General features: G+C 37.1%; 1 protein-coding gene across 1 annotated transcript; it reads right to left on the bottom strand.

Annotated features, from left to right (window-relative positions):
* Positions 1–3,472: 3,472 nt before the first annotated feature.
* Positions 3,473–23,196, bottom strand: LOC121739741 (cadherin-related tumor suppressor). Its single transcript, XM_042132290.1, has 11 exons — positions 23,085–23,196; positions 22,477–22,899; positions 21,475–21,976; positions 16,018–21,376; positions 14,990–15,774; positions 11,298–11,382; positions 10,029–10,177; positions 9,233–9,481; positions 8,961–9,152; positions 3,853–4,021; positions 3,473–3,561 (listed from the first exon to the last, which is right to left on the bottom strand). The coding sequence occupies exons 1-11, from the start codon at positions 23,124–23,126 to the stop codon at positions 3,483–3,485; spliced, it is 8,034 nt and encodes a 2,677-aa protein (XP_041988224.1). The 5' UTR covers positions 23,127–23,196; the 3' UTR covers positions 3,473–3,482.
* Between the last annotated feature and the right edge of the window lie 238 nt (positions 23,197–23,434).

Below are 23,434 nucleotides of genomic sequence, written 5' to 3'. Positions count from 1 at the left end.
TCGCGGAAAAATGTATGGTTACTGTTTCATTTTTGTGATGCATAATATGAAGTAGGAGGAAATAGCTAGTATTGAATAATACTTACGGTATAGTTACAGTAATTTAAGACAGTTATGACTATTATGATTTATTTAATAATATTGGAATACAAGAACCTGTAGAACAGCTTTCGAAATTTAAATTCAAGGAAAACCGTCGCGTCAACGCACTTTGACTTACGTGCTACAGTATTCTACAGAGTACAGAGTTCCTGTTGTAAATCAGCTATATCTATATACATAAAATTCAAAGGTGATTGATTGACATAGTGATCTATCAACGCACAGCCCAAACTACTGGACGGATTTGGCTGAAATTTGGCATGCAGGTAGATGTTATGACGCAGGCATCCGCTAAGAAAGGATTTTGATAAATTCCAACCCCAAGGGGTTCAAATAGGGAGTGAAAGTTTGTATATAATAATACTTCTTAACGCGAGCGAAGCCGCGGGCAAAAGCTCGTTATTATATAAAAATGAATCCATATATCCCATGGTCACGTCATCACGCGTCAATGGCTGAACCGATTTTGCTGAAATCTATATATATAAAACTCAAAGGTGACTGACTGACACGGTGGTCTATCAACGCACAGCCAAAACCACCGGACGGATTGGGCCGAAATTTGGCATGCAGGTAGATGATATGACGTAGTAGGATATACTTCTTAACGCGAGCAAAGCCGAGGGCAAAAGCTCGTCTTATATATAAAAATGGATTTTCAAATGTATTAGTCACGCTAAAACTCGAAAACGGCTTAACGGGTTGGGCTGATTTTAGTCTTAAAATATTCGTAGAAGTCCAGGGAAGGTTTTAAAGTGACACGAAGTTCACCGGGACAGCTAGTTTAGTATAGAGATACTTTGAGTCCCGAAAAAGAACATAGGATACATTTTATTCAGGAAAAATGTACGACTGCACGATAAACTAATTTTGGAATTGCGGGAACCATCTAGTTAATTTATAAGTTAGAGCAGAGTTCTATATTATCTAGTAACTAAACTCGTGCTGAAGCTCTGAGGGTTCATAAGTTTAAGGGTTAGCTCCATCTAACGTGACGAGGCGATGCGATCATTTCAAGTAATTCAAACGAAGAACACCGTAACACCACGGCAGGTGACTAGCTTATCATTTTAATCTGTATCTTCTGTTAAGTAATATAGTAAGTTCAGTTAGACGACTGTGAAACAGAACTTTATGTTTTGTATGTCTTGCTTATCCAAGATCCTGGTTTGGCTACTTCATAAAAGTAATAAACAATGAAGTTTCCTCACTTAATATTTACTTGGACTTCCCCAATGTAGTAATCCGGTACACGGAGATCCTACAATAAATGTGGGTTAAATGTTGGTTAAGTTACTCAACCAACTTAAATTTGATTGGACATTGATTCCTTATATAACGCTAAAGCTGGACTTAAAAGCGTCCGCGCGGACGAGCCGTTTGGCCGCTACACCTCAAGGTCAAATCGTAAGTAAAGATTCGCCTAATATCTTCCTTAACACGATTTTAATCATAGTATGTGAATTTAGTAAAACTTTCATGCAAATGGAAAATGCCAATCGATTACTTACTTTTAAAGTTTAAAGAAATTTTATGTAATTTAACCAACCGAATGACCTAGTTTTAAAGTTGGTCACCCCTGAGATAATAATAATATCAAATATGTAACACCAAAAGTTGGTCACCCCCGATATTATGCACAAGTTATATAATTCAGAACCGGTTCGTCATTACGGTGATGCGCCGGCCCAGCTGGATCTGATTGGACTTTTAGACTCAATGAAATGAGCGTGTTTGAAATTCTATTTGCCACCAGGTGCCGCTGTAGCGTTAGGGTCTATCGTGTCAAACTGCTGTCATATGTCACGATATAGCTGTCATATGTCACGACATTATGCCTATTTGACACGATATACGATAATAGGATTTCAAACACCCTCATTGTTACAGTTCAAGCCATCTTGATTCTAGACCGAATCCAGAAAAACTTGAAGTTTCAACTATTATTGTAGCAATGCATATGCTTGTAAAGCTTGTGTTGAAAACTTTTAATTTTAAAAGCCCTGCTAAGTAAGACAAATACCCCGTTTATGTTATGCAAAAGTCTTCATGCTCTTTTTTAGCTTTGACCTTTTCAAATGAACTTAGTAAAAAAAATTTGTACGCCTTGAATACTAAACCGTAAGACTATATTATTATAATAATACGTGAATTACCTTTAGCGTGACTACTTCTGGCAATGTTAAGTTTCAGGATATAACTGCAAATTAATTGGTTATAACTTATAAATAACCGAAGAGCTTACTGTGAAGGTTAGCTGGAGGTTGAGGTTCTTACATTGAACCGAAGGTTAAATATTTTGATACATTAAAAAAAAACTAAAACTTAAAGTATTTTAATTCGTCATATTTTTATTTACTATCGAGTAGACTTGTAAAGCGAAAGTTAATATTTTGTAGTTTAATAAACCTAATTATTATGATGAACTGTTTAGTTATTGCAATGCTGCCCAGAAGTTATCTATTACTATTGTATATGAAGATTACACCTTAAATACTTTCAGACGTAAAATGTTAATAATTAAGTTATACCATGCAAATATAGAACTTATTATTGAAGCATATTAAAATGTGACTTCCTCTCATCAGCATAATATATCACATGAATATTACGTGTGTGTAACGTAACATAATCCAATTAAGTTAAGTTTCCTATAAGTTGTGTTGTGACATATCCGCCATAAAGGCCAGACGGGGGAATTTCGGCAAACGACTTATGTAACCTGACCCGTACCCACTTCGTTGGGTGTTAAAACTGAAAAACGTTTTTAATCAGACTGTACTCGTTTTCAACTTTTTATCGTAGATGAAATCTTAAGATTATAAAATTCTCGTGTCCTCTCCGGAACGGCTACACGAATTTTGGCGAAATTTTGTTCACTTATTCGGTTAGGTTTGTGAATCAGTCAAGGTCTATTTCTCACACCTAAAATAACAAACGGACCAAACAACGCACAATTCTGAATAGTGCTATCGAAATTGAATGTGTTCTAGTTCTATAACACATTGTGGGTTTTAAAAGGAGTTGTCACTACAACTCATCGCTTGAAACGACAATTCATCGCTTCGAGATTGAGAGAATCTTCTTTTGAGGCATATTCTCATAACGAAGATGGTAAAATAAAGTGTGTAAGGTTAGTGTAAATACTTTTTTTATATAAGTTCGTGTCACAATAGAACACAACACAACATTGCCCCAATTCATATACCATGACGAAGACTATTAAGTTGAATATAATAATGTATAATAAAAATAATAATTATAAATAATAAAAACTATTAAATTTTAAATCAAACATAATCAGTCCTTATAATAAATGAAAAGGCAGTATATTAGCAGTTTTATTTACACAAATAAATAACTTCACATTTTAAGCAATTTTACGTATTCCTTGCTTTCGTAGATCCTTTAGCGAAGGGCGGCTCCGAGTTAGTGCTGAAGAAGAAAACGCCAGACGTGCTGCAACGATCACAAAATATAATAATTTATGTTATAATATACTCATAAATCATAATATAAATTCCAATAAAGTAAACAAGCATAAAAATTAACTCACTTAAGATAATTAAAATCGGCTGTTGCGAGTGTCCATGGGCGATAGTAGTTGCTTTCCATGAAGTGATCCGTTTGCTCGTTTGCTCTCTTATTTTATAAAAAAAGTAACTCTTATTCCTTTTGACTTCTGGTAACAGTCAATCTGGTCGGTGTTGCTAATTTTACAGTAAACTGCAGAGTTTAAACTACACTCACTTGTAAGACACATGCTCCCCAAACAGCGCCTCGTCCGCTGTTGTCAGCTGGCACCAGCCGACCACGTGTAGCAGCCAGGAGGAGCAGCGCGCGCCGTAAAACCCCGTGCTGCTCACTATGGACTCCGCGTAGTAGAGCGGCGCCCGCGCGTGGGCGCAGCTGGATGCCGCTGTTGATGATGATGATAGAGTTAATGTAGGCATTCGTAAGCCATTACATAATATGTAATATGAATACTGGTGTGATATGATCTTGGGGTCCAGAATATAGTAGCTACTGAGCCTATAGCAAAGACGTTTTCTTTATCGCTTGTTTATCTAATCGCCGATCAAAATGTATGGAATTGACATAACCATTCTTATTTTCTCAGTCTTACTCTACTTATTACTCAGTAATAATCTATCTAGATCTACTGTCTATACACGACGTAAATAAATGAAATAAATCTTACTACATGACGCCCGTAACCGAACCGAACCGTACATTTTTCCTGGATAAAAGTATCCTATGTCCTTTCCTGGGACTCAAAGTACTTATGTCCACACTATGCGCTTTCGTCTTCAATTTTCGTCATCTTTTTTCATTCAAATTTCGTTTTGGCGCATTCAATAACTGAATGCGTCAACGAACGCAACGCCAACATTGTCATTTTTGTTTTTTGGATACGGTCAAAGGGCATGCGTCGCGGGCATGCCTCACGTTCGCTGTTGACTGTGCTATAACGTATACCCTTGACGAACAGAAAAAGGCACAGTGTGGACAAAGCTACACCCAGCAAAATTTCCAGCGGTCCAGATCCAGCGATCCAGATTTGGGTGTAAAAAGTTAATAAGAGACAGACAGACAGACAGACGGACATACAGACACACAATGGCATTAATTATTATATTGGTTTTTTTAATGAAATAAGGGGGCAAACGAGCAAACGGGTCGCCTAATTAAAAGCAACTATCCATGGACACTCGCAACATCAGAAGTCGCCCATGGACACTCGCAACATCAGAAGAGCTGCAGGTGCGTTGCGAGGGAATACGCTCTTTTCTTGAAGTTTTGCAGGTCGTATAAGTCCGGAAATACTGCTGGTGACAGTTTGTTCCAGAGTTTTACAGTGCACGGCAGAAAGTTACGCGAGAAACGCACGGTGGAAGACTGCCACTCATCAAGGTGATGAGGATGGTATATTTTTCGTGTGGGACGATGGCGAAAAGTTGCAGGTGATATGATTCCCAACAATTCCTCAGAGCACTCCCCGTGATATAACCGATAGAGGATACAGAGTGAAGCTACATCTCGGCGTAATTCCAAGGGGTCCAAGCTATTTGAAACACTATGGCAGTCAACAATTCGAGCGGCTCTTCGTTGGATACGATCCAGAGGGAGCAATCGGTATTTTGGCGCCCCTGCCCAGAGATGAGAACAATATTCTATAAGAGGCCGAACCTAGTTTGGATAGACACGTCGTTAAATAAAAAAATATACATAATATTATTCTCTAAATCGGTAAAAACTGTAGATTATAATATAATATATTATTATATCTATCTCCATATATATAGGTATCTACACCACACAGTAAAAATATCACGCCAATCCACAAGCATACAATATTACGGTCAGCACTAACTTCTCGGCATCATACCGATTGGATATTAAAAACCTTTTAGCATACAATATTATCGAGGCTACTAGAATATTATAATTTAATTACTATTTGTTATAAACTACAGAGGTAAGACGTTTATTATAAATACAAGTAAGAATATCATCTTAATTATAATATGAACGATTAGAACTCAGAAGTGTATAATTCTATTTAAAAACGCACTATAGTGATAAATGTAATAAGAGATATATAATTTTTTCTTTAAAGAAAACACTTATATCTCTCAGAGGCGCCTCTACGCATGATGCGCGGCCCGCATGCGAATGAGATCCCCAAGTTTTTACTGACGCGCTATTCAGTTGGAACATTACATTAACGCCGTAAAAAGTACCGTGTTCCCATGGTTTGTGCTCACTGAGTGCATGCGTGGGAAAACTATACAGACTTGCAGACTTGTACTTCTGAAGCAAAGGTTATTTTTCCTTATTTTATAATAATATAGTATGTTAGTGTAAATGTCGCAGCCGACTGGCTTAAATAGGCGTTCAATCAAACAGCTAGAGTTTTTGTCTCTTTAATAACACTTGTAACTTTTATTAACTACTTTATTTCCGAAAAACAACCACAAACACCAACAAACACTTGCTAGTTGACGCCAAATTGTAAATAAAACGCACCTAGCGCCGCAGCGGTGCGCGCTGAACTACTTCAATTAGACGGCGGCTTTTGTATCAGCTGTAGTGTTGAACGTTTTGAGCGACTAAAATATTCAATATAAAAGCTAGACGTGTGATTGAATGGCGTTGTTCAGTCAAAGGGCTAGCTGTTTGATTGAACGGCTATTTAAACCAGTCGGCTGCGACATAAACACCGTTATCCTTGAAACCATAAAATGAGCCCGTAAAAATGAACAACTTTTTCTATGAGAACAATGCTGGGAACTCAAAAAAAATGCCGTCTTCTTATCCATACGGATGCCCGGATAGCCAATTATTTGTATGAGTATGAACTATGAAGACGGTTTTTTTGAGTTCCCAGCATTGTTCTCATAGAAAAAGTTGTTCATTTTGACGAACTCATTTGATGGTTTTAAGGATAACGGTGTTTACACTAATATCTTATATATAAATCACTAAGTTTATGTAGGAAAAACTTTCAATTAAATTTTCTCTGAAACTCTGAAATTTTTACACAATGTGTAAAAATTTCAGAACTCTAGCTATAACGGTTCTTGAGATACAGCCTAGAGACAGACAGACGGACAGACAACGAAGTCTTGGTAATAGGGTCCCGTTTTTACCCTTTGGGTATGGAACCCTAAAAACGGTGACTTTATAAGTAATGGAATTGAAGAAACTCCTAGAAATTTACAACGACAACCAAAGTGATTAAGTACCAAATCTAGCCAAGGTTGAGCTTTAAAACTTTTCCTAATATTCGTAAACGATTATCCAAATCCTGGATGGATATTGACCACTGCGTATCTCAATTCGTTACCGGCTATGGAAATTTTAAAGTCAAACTTAACGGATCTAAGTTACTAGCATCGGTCGAGCACATAGGTAGAAATGGTAGAATATGTACGACCGAAGGCAGTATGTTTGAATAAACCATGTATATGCTATTTCTGCCAAGACGAAAGAACTACAATGCTAGACAACCTACAGTGTAAATCTGATGTCGCATACTACGGTGATATCGTGGACATCGCTAGAGGAACTTAATCCGTGCCTTCAAGCATTTTTGTCATAATTATTATTGGCAACAATCTAACACAACAAATTCCAATATTAATTTAGCTATACCTAACTCAGTTACAATTTTTATTATTATAGTTTATTTTCGTGGTGCATTAAAAATTTCGTGTGTAATATAGATCCAAAAAAAACAGTCGTAGATGGGTGTTCCATTTTCTAAATCTCGATTATAATAACATACATTCACGCGGATGAAGTTGCGGGCAACAGCTAGTCTAAAATATTTTTTTTGATAAGTGACTGCTCAAGTATTGAAAGGTTTAGCCAAAAATTATGAAAAAATATAGCTGAAGATCGAAAACAAATTCAACACATTTACAGCCTTCGGGACGATGAGATAAATAGTCGATGATGATTATATCAGTGCCTTAGTTTGACTACATAGCAATTTCTATGTTCGCATTGGCTCATCGTGTTGATAAGTAATAAATAAGGCATGTATTTAAATCAATATCTGTATATTCCCTTTCCTCGATCAAAATAATTGAAAGTTTCACCAAAAATACTGACTTGCACACTAATTATGCACCCTAAATAATGCGAATTCAGCATACTATTTAAAGTTATTTGCATAACTGTTTTACTGAACGAATAACTATTTTTAAAATAGTATATCTAATAATTCCTTACTTCAACAAACATACTACAACTTTTTAAAGGAAAACCATCACCTAAATTACTTTTAGGAACATCATTTATTCTAAATAAAACCCAATTTAATCTGTTATGTTCATATAATAATTATGAACACATAAAAATCATCAAGTGCTAACTTAACATGGACTAAACTTTGGCACAGTGAATGGTAACTCAGTTTATAAACAATAATAATAAACAATCGGCAAAGAGCGAGTCGGAGTGAGTCGACGGACTTCTGGGTGGTTCACAAAAAATAACCACGATGGCTAAGGCGGGAGCTACGCTGCGCTACGCTCCCGCCTTAGCCATCTAACCTAACCCAATCAAGTCGTATTGGGCGAACATTGCTATTAATTATTTAAGAATCATTATTAAATTTATTAACCCATACAATTACAATACAGTAGTAAATTTTGATAATTTTTCTCAATTTTTATCAAGAAACCTTGAATTATATAGTTTTGGAATGATAAAATCTTTCACCATATCTCATCATAAAGTTGCACGATTTGTCCATTTGTAGACTTGTTTTGATAATAGAAATTGATTTTATTGTGGTGCACCTTTCGATATTGTTTTTAGAAATTCCGTTGTAAGATTGTCCAATTTAGAGTGCAAGTTAGTATTTTTGATAAACAATTTCAATTTTAGTTTTACAAATAATATATCCGATGTATGAACCATATTTTTGGTGTGAAATGTGAATTCGGTTATTAAGGTCGTCTCGTTTTGTATGATGTTTAAGTTTTTTTTGGAGGACATGTTCAGATAATCAATTGTTTTTTTTTTTTGATCAGCATTAGTTTTTCTGGTATGCATTCAGTTTATTAGCGGAGTTAAGGTAGTGTGCTGAAAAATTATTCTGATGTGCATTTAATAATATCCCATAAAATAATACAATGAGTTATACTTAAAAAAAATAGCTTATATCACCCGTACTGTTATATTAAGCTTTTCTATTAACACGTCTACATAAATTGCTGAATTCGGATTAGTAGCTTAGCCGTTATGAAGGCATTATATACATAATATTATAGAGATAGCCAAAATTACCCTTAATTTTAACGTTGCCGTAGCCAGGTCCAAATAATAATAAGACTTCTACATACACTGCTCTTTCGTGGTCTTGCAGCCCGGCTGCTGCATGCCGCTGTTGGCGAAGAAGTCAGCCACACCACACGTCTCCAGCTTGCCCCGCTGCAGCGCGTTAGTGTGCAGCACGTCCACGAAGTTAGCGTCGCTGGCGTCAATCTTCCGGCGGTTGTCCTTCGTCGCGAATAGCGGCAGGGCTGGGTCCAGTGCTGAAACTTTTTGGATATCACTCATATTCCCACAAACCATACAAAACTACAAAACGACGTCTTTGCCATGAACCACAAACCTGTTATCCTCTCCAGCTTCCCCGACTGCAGGTAATTCCTGACGAACCCCGCGACCTGGCCGCCCAGGCTGAACCCTATGATGTGGAACTTCACCAGCTGGAAACCTCTCCCCACCATGGCGTCGATCAGTTGCGCGAGGCACATGCCGACCAGCTCGGTATTGCGAGCTGACTCCAGGTAGCAAGGCTCTAGGGTTATGGGGTTGTAGTCCACGGTGATGATGTTGTAGTCGCAGCAGTCGAGGTACACTGAAATTGGCATATTAAATAATTCGATCATGCACAGCACAAAATATTATAGACACCAGCTGTTTGAGCTTTGCTCGGTATTCGATAAAACACGAATAAAATGACATTTTCTAAAACAATTATGTATTTGTATGTCTAGATAGACATATATAGACATATATACAAGAATTGCTCGTTTAAAGATATAAGATTGTTTGATTCATTTCGATATTCTTAGAAATGTACCTTTTTTTTTTTTTATTCTAAGAGCAACTTCAGCTTCTTGTTTATCCATTTCTCTAATGAAATGGATAAATAAGAATTACGTTACTTTAAGAAGGTAATATTAGTCGTGATCGATCAGCTTAACCAATATCCGACCAAATTGTGATTCTAAATTAGCAGTTTTTTTGTCAAATCTTACTGCTACACTCTATTACATAAGTGTAAACAAATTTTTAGGCTTTTTCAAAGATTTAAATTTCAGGAAAAATTTAAGGCTTATGTTAAAAATGTTAGTTAATGACAGTTAAGTAAATAAAATTAATCTACTAGTTTTATAAATTACCAGGTCTTATCTCGGTGTTGGGTGAGAAATCCCTGTGTCCGGTATACCCGTGTATCAGCACCTTTATGGCCCCGTCTTTCACCCAAGGCGCGTTGGATATTGACTCGGCATCATCAGCTTTGATCTCGACTGGGTGATCTCTATTCTTTCTAAAATAAGTCAAAATTACAAATATTGTCCCTACTCCAGAATGTATATTTTTTTTATATCTATGGACGCTTCACACCACGTTAGTTTGGCCCCGTGCTAAGTACCTGAAGGACTTGTGTTACGGGTACCAGACAACGGAAATATATTTAATACTTTTATTATATATATATATATATATATATATATATATATATATATATATATATATATATAAGATTTTCATTATATGATACATATTTAATACATATCCATAACCCAGCAACTTTGAAAACTTTTTGTTCCGTCGGCGGGATTCGAACCCGCGATGGCTTAAGCTACCAACGTGCTTACCCACTGAGCCATAGAGGTCGTCGAATAATGGAGTAGATACAATATTTTTCATCGTGTATCGTTTTTATATGGCTTGGTTAACTTCCTTACTTCTTACTTTTCGCTACATGCACGTCTATACTTTAGCTCTACAGAGTTTAAGATCATTTTGATTCATTCTTTCAATCAGACTTTCAGCAAGCCTTGCTACCGGTCTAGAAAAACTTTGGCATGGGCTCGTGAATATCATAAGAAATGTCTTATGATATGCACGATAAAGTTTGTATTTTTAAAAAATGAATTACTATATTATCATTTTAAATGGCACAAGAAAGTCCTGTTAAGCAAGAACCTTCGTCTCGGTAGCTGCTGTCCGTCATGTGTGCGTTGCACGCTGCTGTCACGACGCAGCGCACCGTGTGAGCACCTTGGTTATTTATATGTAAAACAACCCAACGGCAGCGTTGCGTCGACTCAACGCTGACGCAACGCGCCGTGTGGACTGGCTCCTGTCTAAGCTTCAGTGTGTACTCTCTCTATCGCCGGGAAGTTTCCGAACCGACGCAACGGTAGGCATCGTTGCAGACTCGTTTTTTTTTAATGTAGTTTAAAAGTATATTGTACAATACCTATCTTATATATAAAAATGGATTTCCAAATGTGTTAGTCGCGCTAAAACTCGAAAACGACTGAACGGATTGGGCTGATTTTAGTCTTAAAATATTCGTAGAAGTCCACGGAAGGTTTTAAAGTGACACGAAGTTCACCGGGACAGCTAGTTAAGAATAAAAAAAAGTTTTTGCAAGTTACCTGGTGTACAACCAAAACGTGATGTTAACGTTAGGGCATTTCATTTCGGGAGTGATGCATTTTGACGCGGAGCCCAGCAAGAAACCTGAAAGTTTAACCGTTCTTGTTTTCTACAAGATTTCTTTTCTTACGAATACTGTACGTAATTATTAGTTTTGTGTAAGAAATAGAATGCTTTATTTTGTTAATATTTTTTATGGCACCGCTTTTTTGTTTTAGCAACCAATTACTTAAGCACAAACTTAACACAATGAAAATTACCTGGTGTAGGTAGATTACTTAGCATGTTTTTAACAAAATATTTATGATAATATTGTCATAATATGTGTATCTCACATGCCATAGTTAGTAACAGACGTGCGTGCTTAAAGCTAATACGAACGGAAAATGGATCACTGTACTTATAAATCTTGCTTTAATAAGATCAAACCGGACTTTATATTTAAATACACCGTTATATTGTCAAAATAAATATTATATTCGCTATACTTACATAGAGATTCGCATAGGAGACTGATGAAGATTATTGTTGTTTTCATTGCGAAATCCACTGAAAAAGCCACTTTACTTAACACCCTTAATTATTGTACTGAGCCAAATTTAAATATTATCAGTCCCTCGCTATTATCTTCTGGCGACAAAAAGCGGCCTATCTATTCATTTGTATTCCAATGTTATTTTACGAGTATACCGACTATTCTAAGGTTCACTTTTCATAAACATTCAAATATCACCAAAAATTAACACAGACTTCGATTAAAATATTTTTCTTTCATTGCCTTTGCACCTTGTATGCAAAATACTCTAAATTTTTTAGGGAAAAAAGATTTAAAATGAAACAAAATACTTTAGCAACATAATATACTTATAGCTTACTGTATTTTAAAATTTAAATGATTCGGTATACACCATGGTCCTTTCATTTATATAGTAAATAGAAGTTTTACAGTTATAATAATTATTCAATATTCATATTACATCTACATCCGGTCAAAAAAGGACTTCCGCTTTATTGTAAATATTAGTGAGCTATTTTTGTAGTAAAATTTTATTGATAGTTTCAAATCATACAATCAGAATAATAATAATCTGATAAAGTACCAAGCTAGATCAAGATTGAGTTATTGAAAATGTGCTGACTGAGGCATTTTAACATGCTAAAGAGGTATGTTAAAATGCGCTATAAAATTAAGTGTGTGTAAAATATTACACTTAGTTATCGGTAGTCATAAGGAAGAAGTATTTATGATAATGGTCCTGTATTATCGAAAACATGTGCCTTATCGTCAGGTAAATAGGCTGTTTTTTGTTTTGCTCCTTGATGTACGTGACAGAGGTACTTTATGAAGGTGACTAGTAATTCAATAGTATATTACGGGTCCGTAGTTGTTGGCTAGATATTGTGGCGATTATAAAGCTATAAATAAAACAAATAAGTATTTTTATTATTTATATATTTATGTAAGTTTAAAATCAGTCAGTTCTTTTGAACAGATCACGCATTTGGCACTTTATTCACTAATTAGTATGGCTTATAAAATATTACAATCGTCAAAAAATTCGAAAATTTAGTACATTTATTGTCCTGATACATTACGATCCAAATACAAAAATAGTTTTATGAGTCTATTTAAAGCCTTTAATGCGCCGGACAAAACGAGTAGATAACAGTAAACTAAAATTACCTAACGCTCTATTTACACGTCGATATTTACATTGAGGTTTTTCGTATTACTTTCTAAGTCATCATACAAATTCAACAAGATATGGCAAGACAACTGTAACTACGAGGATCTTGATACAAGATCCGAACAAATTTGTACATTATTACAATGGCTTACACTAAATTATTTACAGTTTTCCTTAAACGTATTCTTCGGACGGTTTTGGCGTTCCGTTTGGAAGTCTTAGAGAGGAAGACATGCGTCCATTTACTGAATCTGGTAACTCAGCAATATCCTTAAATACACCAATCATGCTCTCGAAGTTGGGACCCCAGTTGAGAAGGTAGTCCCAGCCTAGAGTCCCGGGCGCGGGGGAGCCGTTCGCTTGTCTATAGAGAGCGGAGCCCACGTGAGTCGCTAGATCGTCGTCTGACGCGACTAGAGTACTTAGAGATCCTCGAAACGACGAATCGAAGCTCTCGTATGGTGGCGGCAAGATTGGTTTCTTATTATTATTCGTATTTACATTCTGTCTCCTCACATCCTCAGTTTTATCAGCGCTGATACTATTGTTATCATACTCTATCTCCGAACACGTAAAGCTATCGTTACCACTTTCGTCGTCCGACCCGGTGGAACTTCTATTATCTACGGGAGGGGAGTGATGCCGGTGTGACATGTGGTGACTGACTCCTCCACCACGTGGTGCCTCACTGGAACTAGACACCGCATCTAAAGTTGACACTAGACTAGAAGTGCGTTGTCTCGCATTCATTCTCTCGATTTCTTCGGCAGTCAGTCCTACGGCTCCGGATCCGACTGACACTACTTGGGAAACCTTAGGAGTAGCGCTAGGAGTTTTTCTACCCGCTGAGGAACTTTGACCGCTTAGCTGCGACATGACTGGACTATTTAAACTGCGTTCACTATTACTATGCAAAGCGTCTTTTCCGACTCCACCAGAACTAGACGTCGTGGCTAAAAGGGCACTCTGTAAGGGTTTCCCCGAAATATCGTGTAAGGTGAGGATTCTCGGTTGTTGACTTAGCTCACTGCTCGGTGATAATCTCGCCAGTGGTGTTGTTTGGTGTGTCCTCGGCTGAGGTGGGGGCTGGGAACCTTGCGGTATGACCCTCGGTGGGTAGCCTCCGGTGTGATGTGGCGAGTGCCGATGCTGAGGAGTTTGATGTTTGTGATGGTACCCTGCTATCGGCGGTGGTGTTGCTTTATATTTACGAGCACCAGCATTTTCTCGAAACGTTTTATAATGGTAAGCGATATCGATATCGGATGGTGCTATCGACGATGCATTTTCGAGGTCGTAATGCTCGGGAATTTCGGAATTCATATCCATGCCGCTGGGGTGATCGTGGGGATGGTGCGAAGTATTTGAAGAAAGTGGCGGTGGAGGATGATGATCGTCTCGTGTTGCTGGGCTTTTGCCGATCACTTCCCGTTCGATTATATCAGGTCGCTGAGGTCGCGGTGGATCTATGTTCATTATTTCTCTATCTTTATATTTTTTTGACAAAAGCTCTGGGCCGACGATATGACCGACGTTGCGCATTATGTCTGCGTTCTCAGACATATAACTGTTGAGACTGGTTTCGTTATTGTGCATACCTCTCCCCATGAGACTATCGTTAGTCCCGGCGATCAAGTTAGGAGCGTTGAGCATAGCCGGTCCCCCGTTAGATTTCAAATGGCTTTTGTTAACCTTAGCGGGGCCATCACACTTTTCTTTCTTTTGTTTTCGAAGACGAAACACGATAAATGATACTAAAATTGCCAAAATCAATATAACAAAGAAAATAATAACTAATGTGATTCCTATACTGAGTGGATCTGGATTCTTGGCAAGACCAACTCCAAAAGTATCATGGCACCCCGGAAAGATTTTTCCTGTTCGAACCACATCTTTGAAAATACTTCCGTTACCAGTAAAAGGTTGTACTTCAAAGTTTATGCTGAAATTCGCTAGACATCCTTCGTATTTATTATAAGTTGGAATCCATTCGGACTTTAGGCCTCCCAAGGATAGCGTGGTCAGGTAGGGGTCTAAAAAGTCGTGCACACTTGCAGTGTCTAGTTCTTCACCTACATTTATGTTATCTACGATCAATCTTATGCTTCTTCCATATGCGTATAAAGTTATATTGTGCCAGTAACCATCTGCAGAATTCATGGTATCGGATTGACTTACATTGACAATAGTGTTTTGTTTAGAGGAGTAACTAACTCTCCCATTTGTCAACTCAATCAAGGTGTAATATTTGTCTGTAGCCGAGTAGAAAAGAACTCCATCTTTTTTATGGCTCTTGAAGAAAAATGTTAAATGTTTTGACTGATTGGTGGTTTTTACAGCAGTCTTAGTTATACCTTTTGATAATTTTCTATTCCATACGGTATTTCCGCCATAAATTGTTTCGAGTAATTGCATTCTTCTGTGTTTTTCAGATATGACGAAAGATATAACACCATTTTCACCAGTAGAAATACTTTGTAGAGAATTTGAACAATCTGGGGAAGTTAAACCATCACAATCACAGTAGTTTGTTTTCCACCGGTCCAAGCATTTACCACCACCACAAACATTTTCTTTGAAACAAGTTCCTTTTTCCGTTCTATCACAATGGGGCTCAACCCCTCGAGCATTCAAAGGAATAGTTAGGTTCAGGATCCGTCCATTTATTGTGATACTGTGCATGCAGCCAACAAAATCGTCTGAATGTATTTGCCCGGGACGCTCCAGCACTGGATCAGCCTTGTGTAAACCTCCTATTAGTAGCGGCTCGTTGTTAAAATTGAGCGTACTGTAACAAAAAAAAATGCATCTTAGAATAAAATAAATTTTAATTTCTAGACTTTACTCCAAAAATTCCCACATCACATAAATTCGAGTTAGAATATCATGTACAAATTTAAGTTGTGACTTAGTTCAATTAAAAATATTAAAGCACGAAAATCATAAATTTTAATATTCTCTTGTTGTTGAAGAGTGTCAAAGGTTTTCAAAACTCAAGTATTTTGTTATTGTTAACAATATATTAACTTACCCGGCTTGTCCGGTGTCATCACCGTAGCATGTATCGTCGGTGGGGTCGCATTCTGTGCAGGCATCGCCATGATCCGTACAGACAGCGAAACTTAGGGATATAACCCTTCCATTTCTAGTAGCAATCAACTTGTACCACTTTCCATCGGCCAGATTCTTTTCAGTATCTAGTAAAGCAACTGATGTAATAGATGTTCGAGCACCCCCAAAAGAAAATACTGGTTTGCCACCAAGTAATTCAATAGCAATAAAATCAGATCGTCCTCCAGTTTGGGCACCGTAGTTATATAAAAGAAGAGAATCCGATTTTGTTGTAGCGAAAGTTATCGTTATGTCGTTAGTGGAGGCATCTAAGGCTGGGAATTGCATGTATGACAGCTCTCCGAATCCAAATGTAGAACTTTCGCAATGTATTCCATAGCGACCATTTGAACAACTGCATTTATAGCCTGGCTTAAGACTTATACAAATGCCACCGTGCATGCAGGGGTTTGGTCTGCATGAGTCAACAAGTGCTTCACACTGATTTCCTCTGTATCCCGGACGACATAAGCAGAAGAAAGAATTTCTGTCTGAGCTCTCCTTACAAGATCCACCATTTTTACATGGGTTGCCACTGCAAACGTCATCTCTTTCTATCTCACAGGTTTTGCCATCGCGGCGAGCAGGACAGCTACAGACAAAGTCATGGCCCTGCTTTCTACATTGGCCTCCAAATAAGCATGGATTTGGTGAACAAGGATCTTGTCGACGTTCACAGTTATTTCCGATAAATCGGTCCGTACAATGGCAGGTATATTCATGGCGCACTAACGGCGATGAAAGTATCAACGATGTACTTTCTGTTATTTTTGTTTCATCCAAGACTTTAAATCCATCAGTACAAAGTCCATCATTGAGACACTTATGTGTCGAACATGGATAGTAAGGAACTGTGATAACTCTTTTTAATGTTTTGCTTATCTCTGAGTGCTTGGCTTTAATGTGGCTTTCAGTTTGTTCTCTTTTCCAAGTCTGTTTGCTTCCTTTAATAACCATTGTTACATCTAGATTTTCATCTTCTTCAATCAAACTATATAAATAAACACTTTCATGATCTTTTAAGCCCATCTTTAAAATTTCAATTACATTACGGTAATATTGTAAGAGAAATTCAGAAGCAGATATATTTCTAATTCTTGTCGTTATTGATTGCTCAACTGTATGGTTATCAAAAGAAAAGTATTCAACACTGATTGATGATACGACATCTCTATGTATTCCATCATTACCAATGACAGAAAATGAGTAGCCTTGTCCTGGTCGTATGTCATTCGTAAATAGATCACAGCCTTTTCTTATAGTCAATAATGATAACGTTTCATCGGATGTAGAATCTTTGTCAATTTTACATTTGTATTCGCCAACTATATCAGGATCGTTCGGACGAACGTCAGCAATTTTTCCGTGTGGGATCTTGTTGTTGAAGGCATATACAATAACGTGAGCAGATCTTGGCGTAGGAGGATTGTCATTACGATCAAGAACTTTAATTTTTATGGTATAATTTGATTTCATCACAGGAACTCCACTGTCTTCAATTTGTATAGTTATTTCTAAGAAAGGTGTAACTTCTCTGTCAATTTTCTTGGTAGTCATAATAACGCCAGTATGTTTATAAATTTTTACGTAGTTTTGATGCCTACCGCCAATCACGCTATAGGAGAATGGTGCTCCATTAGGAGGTAAATCTGGATCTTTCGCAGATAGTGTTGTAATACTTGTGTTAGGTGGTTCATTTTCGTATACAGCGCCGTTAAAACTAGCAACATCGAAAACGGGACCATTGTCGTTGATATCTGTTACACTTATTTTTACAGTTGTGGTGCCCGTTTGTGGAGGTATGCCAGTGTCGATTGCCCCAACGATGAGTGAATATGTTGATAAAGTTTCACGGTCCAAGTGTTTTGCTACTTGAATTTCTCCACTTTGGGGATCGACTCTAAAATCTTGATTTGTATTTCCACCTATTATTGAGTAGCTGAATTGATTATTTTGCGGGCGAACATCTTTGTCCACAGCTTTTACTTGAATTACTTCCTGGCCTAAGCTTGCGCCTTCTGATATAGTAGCTTCATAGTAGGTCTTAATAAATTCAGGAGGATCATTGCCATCTTGAATCGATATAATTACTTGTGCTTCATCTGTGTCATTGCCGCGTATGCCACCCGAGTTCTTGGCTAATACTGTTAGTATGACTCTATTTTGCGTTTCCCTGTCTAAATATCTGGCAACTCGTATTACACCTGTTTGGGAATTTATACTAAAACCTTTATCATTACTTGAGCCAACCAATAAATAGTAAATTATTCCATCTTCACCACTATCTTGATCAGTCGCTTGTATGACTCCAACGTTAGTACCAACATCAGCAGATTCCGAAACATCGAAATGAAATACTGGCTGAATAAATTTCGGATAGTATTCATTAACGCCCGTAATGTGCACTACGACTCTTGTCGTACTTTTCATTGGGGAATCTGGATTGGCTGCTAGTATTTCGACGTTATATTTTGTTTTATCTTCGTAGTCAAAAATCTCTTTTGAAAATATTTCACCAGTATCGGATTTAATGTAAAATAATGATGACATGTCATTTTTTATACTGTACTTAATAATGGCATTTTTGGGCGAATCGATATCTTTAGCTTGTACTTTGAAAATAAAGCTATTTATTGGAGAATTTTCTGGTAAGTATGCTTCATACTGTGTTTGATTAAATGTCGGTGCATTATCATTGATGTCAGTCAGTATAACAGTTACGGTGGCTGTTGTTTCTTTTGGCTTAAAACCAAGATCTTTTGCTGTTATATTTAAACGATATTCTTGAATGGAATCATAGTCCAGAGGTCGTAGAATACTTATTACTCCAGAATTAGGATTGACGTAAAAGTCTTTCTCTTCATTTCCTGAAGTTATTGCATATCTAATTATACCATTAGGACCATCATCTTCATCATTTGCCTTTAGTGTGAGTATAGATGATCCAATCGGCTCATTTTCTGGAACAATAACCTGATAACTGAGTGCTGTGAATTTAGGACTGTGATTGTTTTCACCTGTTACAACAAACACAATAGATGTTTCGTCCCATTGAGGTGGAATTCCACGATCGATAGCTTTGACTTTAAGTTCATAATATTGTCCTGTATAATAAAATTGTTTGCTAACGATCACCCAGCCACTAAGCCTGTCTATTGAGAAATATGCAGTTCCATTGCCACCAGATATGGAATATTCGATTTCAGCATTAATTCCGTAATCCAAAGTATCTTCCGCTTTAAATTTAATTATTTTTTCACCTAATGTTGAATCAAGAGGAACTGGCACAAACTTTTCATGTTCAGTAAACTTAGGTTTGTTGTTGTTTGCATCTACAATATTTATTGTGACTAAGCATTCCGAAGACATTGGAGGTTTACCATTATCCGTGGCCACCACAACAACGGAGTATGTATTTTCAGGTGACGCATCTACCGACGTTCTTTTATAATTCATCACGAATTTACTTAAAATTTCACCAGTTGCTGGGTCAATCGTAAACAAATCTGAAGTTTGTTGTAATGAATAAGATATAATCGAGTTAGGGCCTTGTTTATCTTTATCTGTGGCAATAACTTGACCAACAAAACTGTTTTTCTTTTGCAATTCCGGAAAGTTAAAACTATAATAAGAGTATTCGAATTCTGGTGCATTATCATTTTGGTCTTGTATTGTTATTGTTAACGGAGTTTCTGATCTCCAAGACCCATCAATAGCCGCAACTTTAAGCACATACTCGTCTTGCAGTTCTCTGTCTAATGGCCTAGCGACAGTAACATTACCGCTTATAGGATCAATAACAAATTTTTCTCCTGGATTATCAACGAAGCTGTAAGTGGCATTAGCATTAGGTCCAGTATCCAAATCGGAACTTGTTACTTTAATAACAAATGAACCAATCTCAGCATTTTCTGTAACATTCACACTAAACAGTCGTGTAAAGCGAGGCGGATTGTCGTTTTTGTCTAGAACAGTAACCAAAACAGTTGATGTGCCAACCAATTGTGGAACACCATGATCAACAGCTTCAACAATTATTTCATAGAATGGGATAGATTCTCTATCAAGTGCTATATTTGTGGATATTTCTCCAGTGTCTGAATCAATAACAAACGTTTCTTCATAATCATTTACTAATTTGTATGATATTCTACCATTTTCATTAGAGTCTTCATCAGTAGCTTCAATTTTTACTACTAATTGTGGTGGAGATTCTTCTTCGGGTACTGTTGCGTTATATAATGCATTTTTTATAATAGGTGGATTATCATTGGCATCTGTAACTTTGATTTGTATTTCAATAAATGATTTGAGCGGTGGATTATCAGAGTCTTTTACTTCAAACCAAACATCATATAATGGCATGGTCTCATAATCTAGTCCTTTTCCAGTGATAAATACTTCACCACTTATTGGCTCCACTCTTAAGGCATCCCCCACATTACCACCAGCTATTGAATATTGTAACATACCAGCAGGACCACTTTTGGGAGATGTTGCCGAAAGTTGAGTAACTAGCACACCTTCAGGAGTATCTTCCGAGAATGAAAATGTAAGTTTACTATTTACAGTAAATTTAGGGAAATTCTTTCCGGATTTAGGTATGAGAATGAGCTCTGCAGAACTTTGTCTGGGAATGATACCACTGTCACTGGCTATTATTGTCAATTCAATGTTGGACCTGTTTTTGTCCTTATACTTTATTAAATTTTCTTTAGCCTTTACAACACCTGTTTCTCTATTTATGACAAACAACTCTTTATGGTCGCCGCTTAGGTCATAAAATATTTTTTTATTCAGACCAACATCATTGTCTTTAGCCTTAGCTCCAAAAATAAAATCTCCTGGAGTAGTTCTTTCTGAAATAAATACTTCGTAGCTTGATTGTGAAAAAGTGGGCGTGTTATCATTTTCATCTTCAACATAAATAGTCAAATTAACAGTTGCTGTTTTTGGGTCCGTCGTCGAAGAATCTTGCGCCATGATTATCAGGTAATAGACATCCCATTCTTCCCTGTCTAAGCTTTGTTGAGTTACGATAACACCTGTTACGGAGTCTATAGAAAATCTTTCTGACTTTTCACCGAGTAGAGAATATCTTATTTTTGCGTTGTTTCCAATATCTTTATCTATAGCTTGTGGACTAAGTATTACAACTCCAGGAGGGAGGTTTTCTTTCACAGTAGTTTTGTAGAACTGTCTTTGGAACTCTGGGCTGTTGTCGTTTACGTCTTGAACAAGGATTTTAACAGTACCGGAACCAGTAAGTGGAGGAGAACCTGAAAATATAATAATATTCGTAAACATTACTCATACATCAATTTATTGTGTATATTATGATATTCGGGTAGTTAAATAAAAATATTTCAAACCTTACCTGTGTCCATAGCCACAAGAGAAAGTGTATATTCGTCTTGAGCTTCTCTGTCTAACGTCCTAAGCAATGATATTTCTCCAGAAGATGCATTGATTTTAAATAAATCTGTTTCACCCTCTTTTATAAAATACCGAACTTGGTTATTAAATGGTGGTGAATCAGCATCAAATGCATGCACTGTCAATATGTAGCCACCATTTGGCGGTATAACATTTTCCATAACGTATGCTAAATATGGCGAATCTAAGAACGTCGGTGGATTATCATTTATATCTTGAATCATTATAGAGAGTTGCGCTGTATCATATCTGACATCATCTGTCGCACAATCTTCTGCCCGTATCGTAAGCACGTAACGAGATTTTCGTTCAAAGTTCAAGTTTTTTGCCACCCTTACTATTCCGCTATCTTCAGATACACTGAAGTCTCTATTTTCATCACCGGATGCGATAGAGTACCTTACTCTTCCATTTACACCTTCATCTATGTCAGTGGCGGAGACCTGAAAATATTTTAATGAACTTACTGAAAATATGTTAACTAAAAAAATAAAATTTTATGAAATATGGTCATCAGGTTTTTTTTTTATGAAATAAGGGGGCAAACGAGCAAACGGGTCACCTGATGGAAAGCAACTTCCGTCGCCCATGGACACTCGCAGCATCAGAAGAGCTGCAGGTGCATTGCCGGCCTTTTAAGAGGGAATAGGGTACTAGGGGAGGGTAGGGATGGGAAGGGAAGGGAAAAGGGGAGGGTAGGGAAGGGATTAGGGTAGGGGATTGGGCCTCCGGTAAACTCACTCACTCGGCGAAACACAGCGCAAGCGCTGTTTCACGCCAGTTTTCTGTGAGAACGTGGTATTTCTCCGGTCGAGCCAGCCCATTCGTGCCAAAGCATGGCTCTCCCACGTATATTTTAATTAATATTTATACTTAAGTTACGAATACTAGATTTTATTATATTTTTTTATGAAATTTAAAGTTTTAATTCAAATAAACTTACTTGTAATACACTAGCACCAATACTAGCATTTTCAGGCACAGACGCGCTGTAGTGTTTTGGATCAAATACAGGACTATTATCATTTTCGTCTAGTATATTTATAGTGATTTTAGAATTAGTCAGGTTCGGTGGGTCACCTCTATCTTTGGCAGTTACCATGATCGTGTAGCTGGATTTCAATTCTCTATCTAATTTTCCAGTAGCTCGGAGAATACCATCAACATTGCCCAGCGAAAATAGTCCATTGATCTCAGGATTTGACGTCATAAAATATTCCACATATCCATTTCTACCCTCATCTTTGTCGATAGCCTTTACGGTCATTACCACAGTATTCAGCGGTATGTTTTCTAGTATCGACGTCGTATTCGGTGATACGAACTGCGGAGCCATATCGTTCACATCCTTGAGTTGTATCATTACCTGGAAATTAGTATTTTTGTTAGCACTCCTCAAACTAGTCGGAACGTCAAAAATATCACATATATTTATGAATTTAACAAGTTAGGGTTTCATAAAATTTGACTTAGCACGGTCTTGTAAAACTAACACATCGCGCGAGCAATAATGTGTGAACATTTTTTCTAAAATGTAAACAAGTTCTTTACCTGGACAGTTGAGGACAGTTGGGGTTCGGGAGGCTTGGCCATGTCCCGAGCGGTAACGATGAGGTTGTACGTGGGGATGGTCTCTCTGTCCAGCTTCCTCGCTGTGATGATGGTGCCGTTCTCTGATATGCTGAAGTCGTGGTTCTCATCGCCAGATGTGATCGTATACGCCAATTTACCATTCCAACCTGGAATGTTTACAAATTAACTTATTTACTATCGTATAATGTTGATATTTATCATCTACAGGCAAGGCACTAGTATTATTTTTTGTATTTTAGTTGCATTGGAAAGGATCGGAGAGTTAATCAGAACCATGTAATTTTAGTAGCACTGGTTTAATATTTGAA

The sequence above is a fragment of the Aricia agestis genome, chromosome 2 (genome assembly GCF_905147365.1).
Source record: "Aricia agestis chromosome 2, ilAriAges1.1, whole genome shotgun sequence".
Taxonomy (NCBI): Eukaryota; Metazoa; Arthropoda; class Insecta; order Lepidoptera; family Lycaenidae; genus Aricia; species Aricia agestis.
The sequence above is the reverse complement of the archived record's forward strand: the minus strand, read 5'-3'. Positions and strand labels throughout refer to the sequence as shown.

Excerpts from the sequence above, each read along its gene's own strand:
- LOC121739741 (XM_042132290.1), bottom strand. The coding sequence starts at position 23,126 with ATGGCCAAGCCTCCCGAACCCCAACTGTCCTCAACTGTCCAG. Across the intron at positions 22,900-23,084 it reads AACTGTCCTCAACTGTCCAG|GTAATGATACAACTCAAGGA; the intron begins GTAAAGAACTTG and ends ACTAATTTCCAG. Across the intron at positions 21,977-22,476 it reads TTGGTGCTAGTGTATTACAA|GTCTCCGCCACTGACATAGA; the intron begins GTAAGTTTATTT and ends AAATATTTTCAG.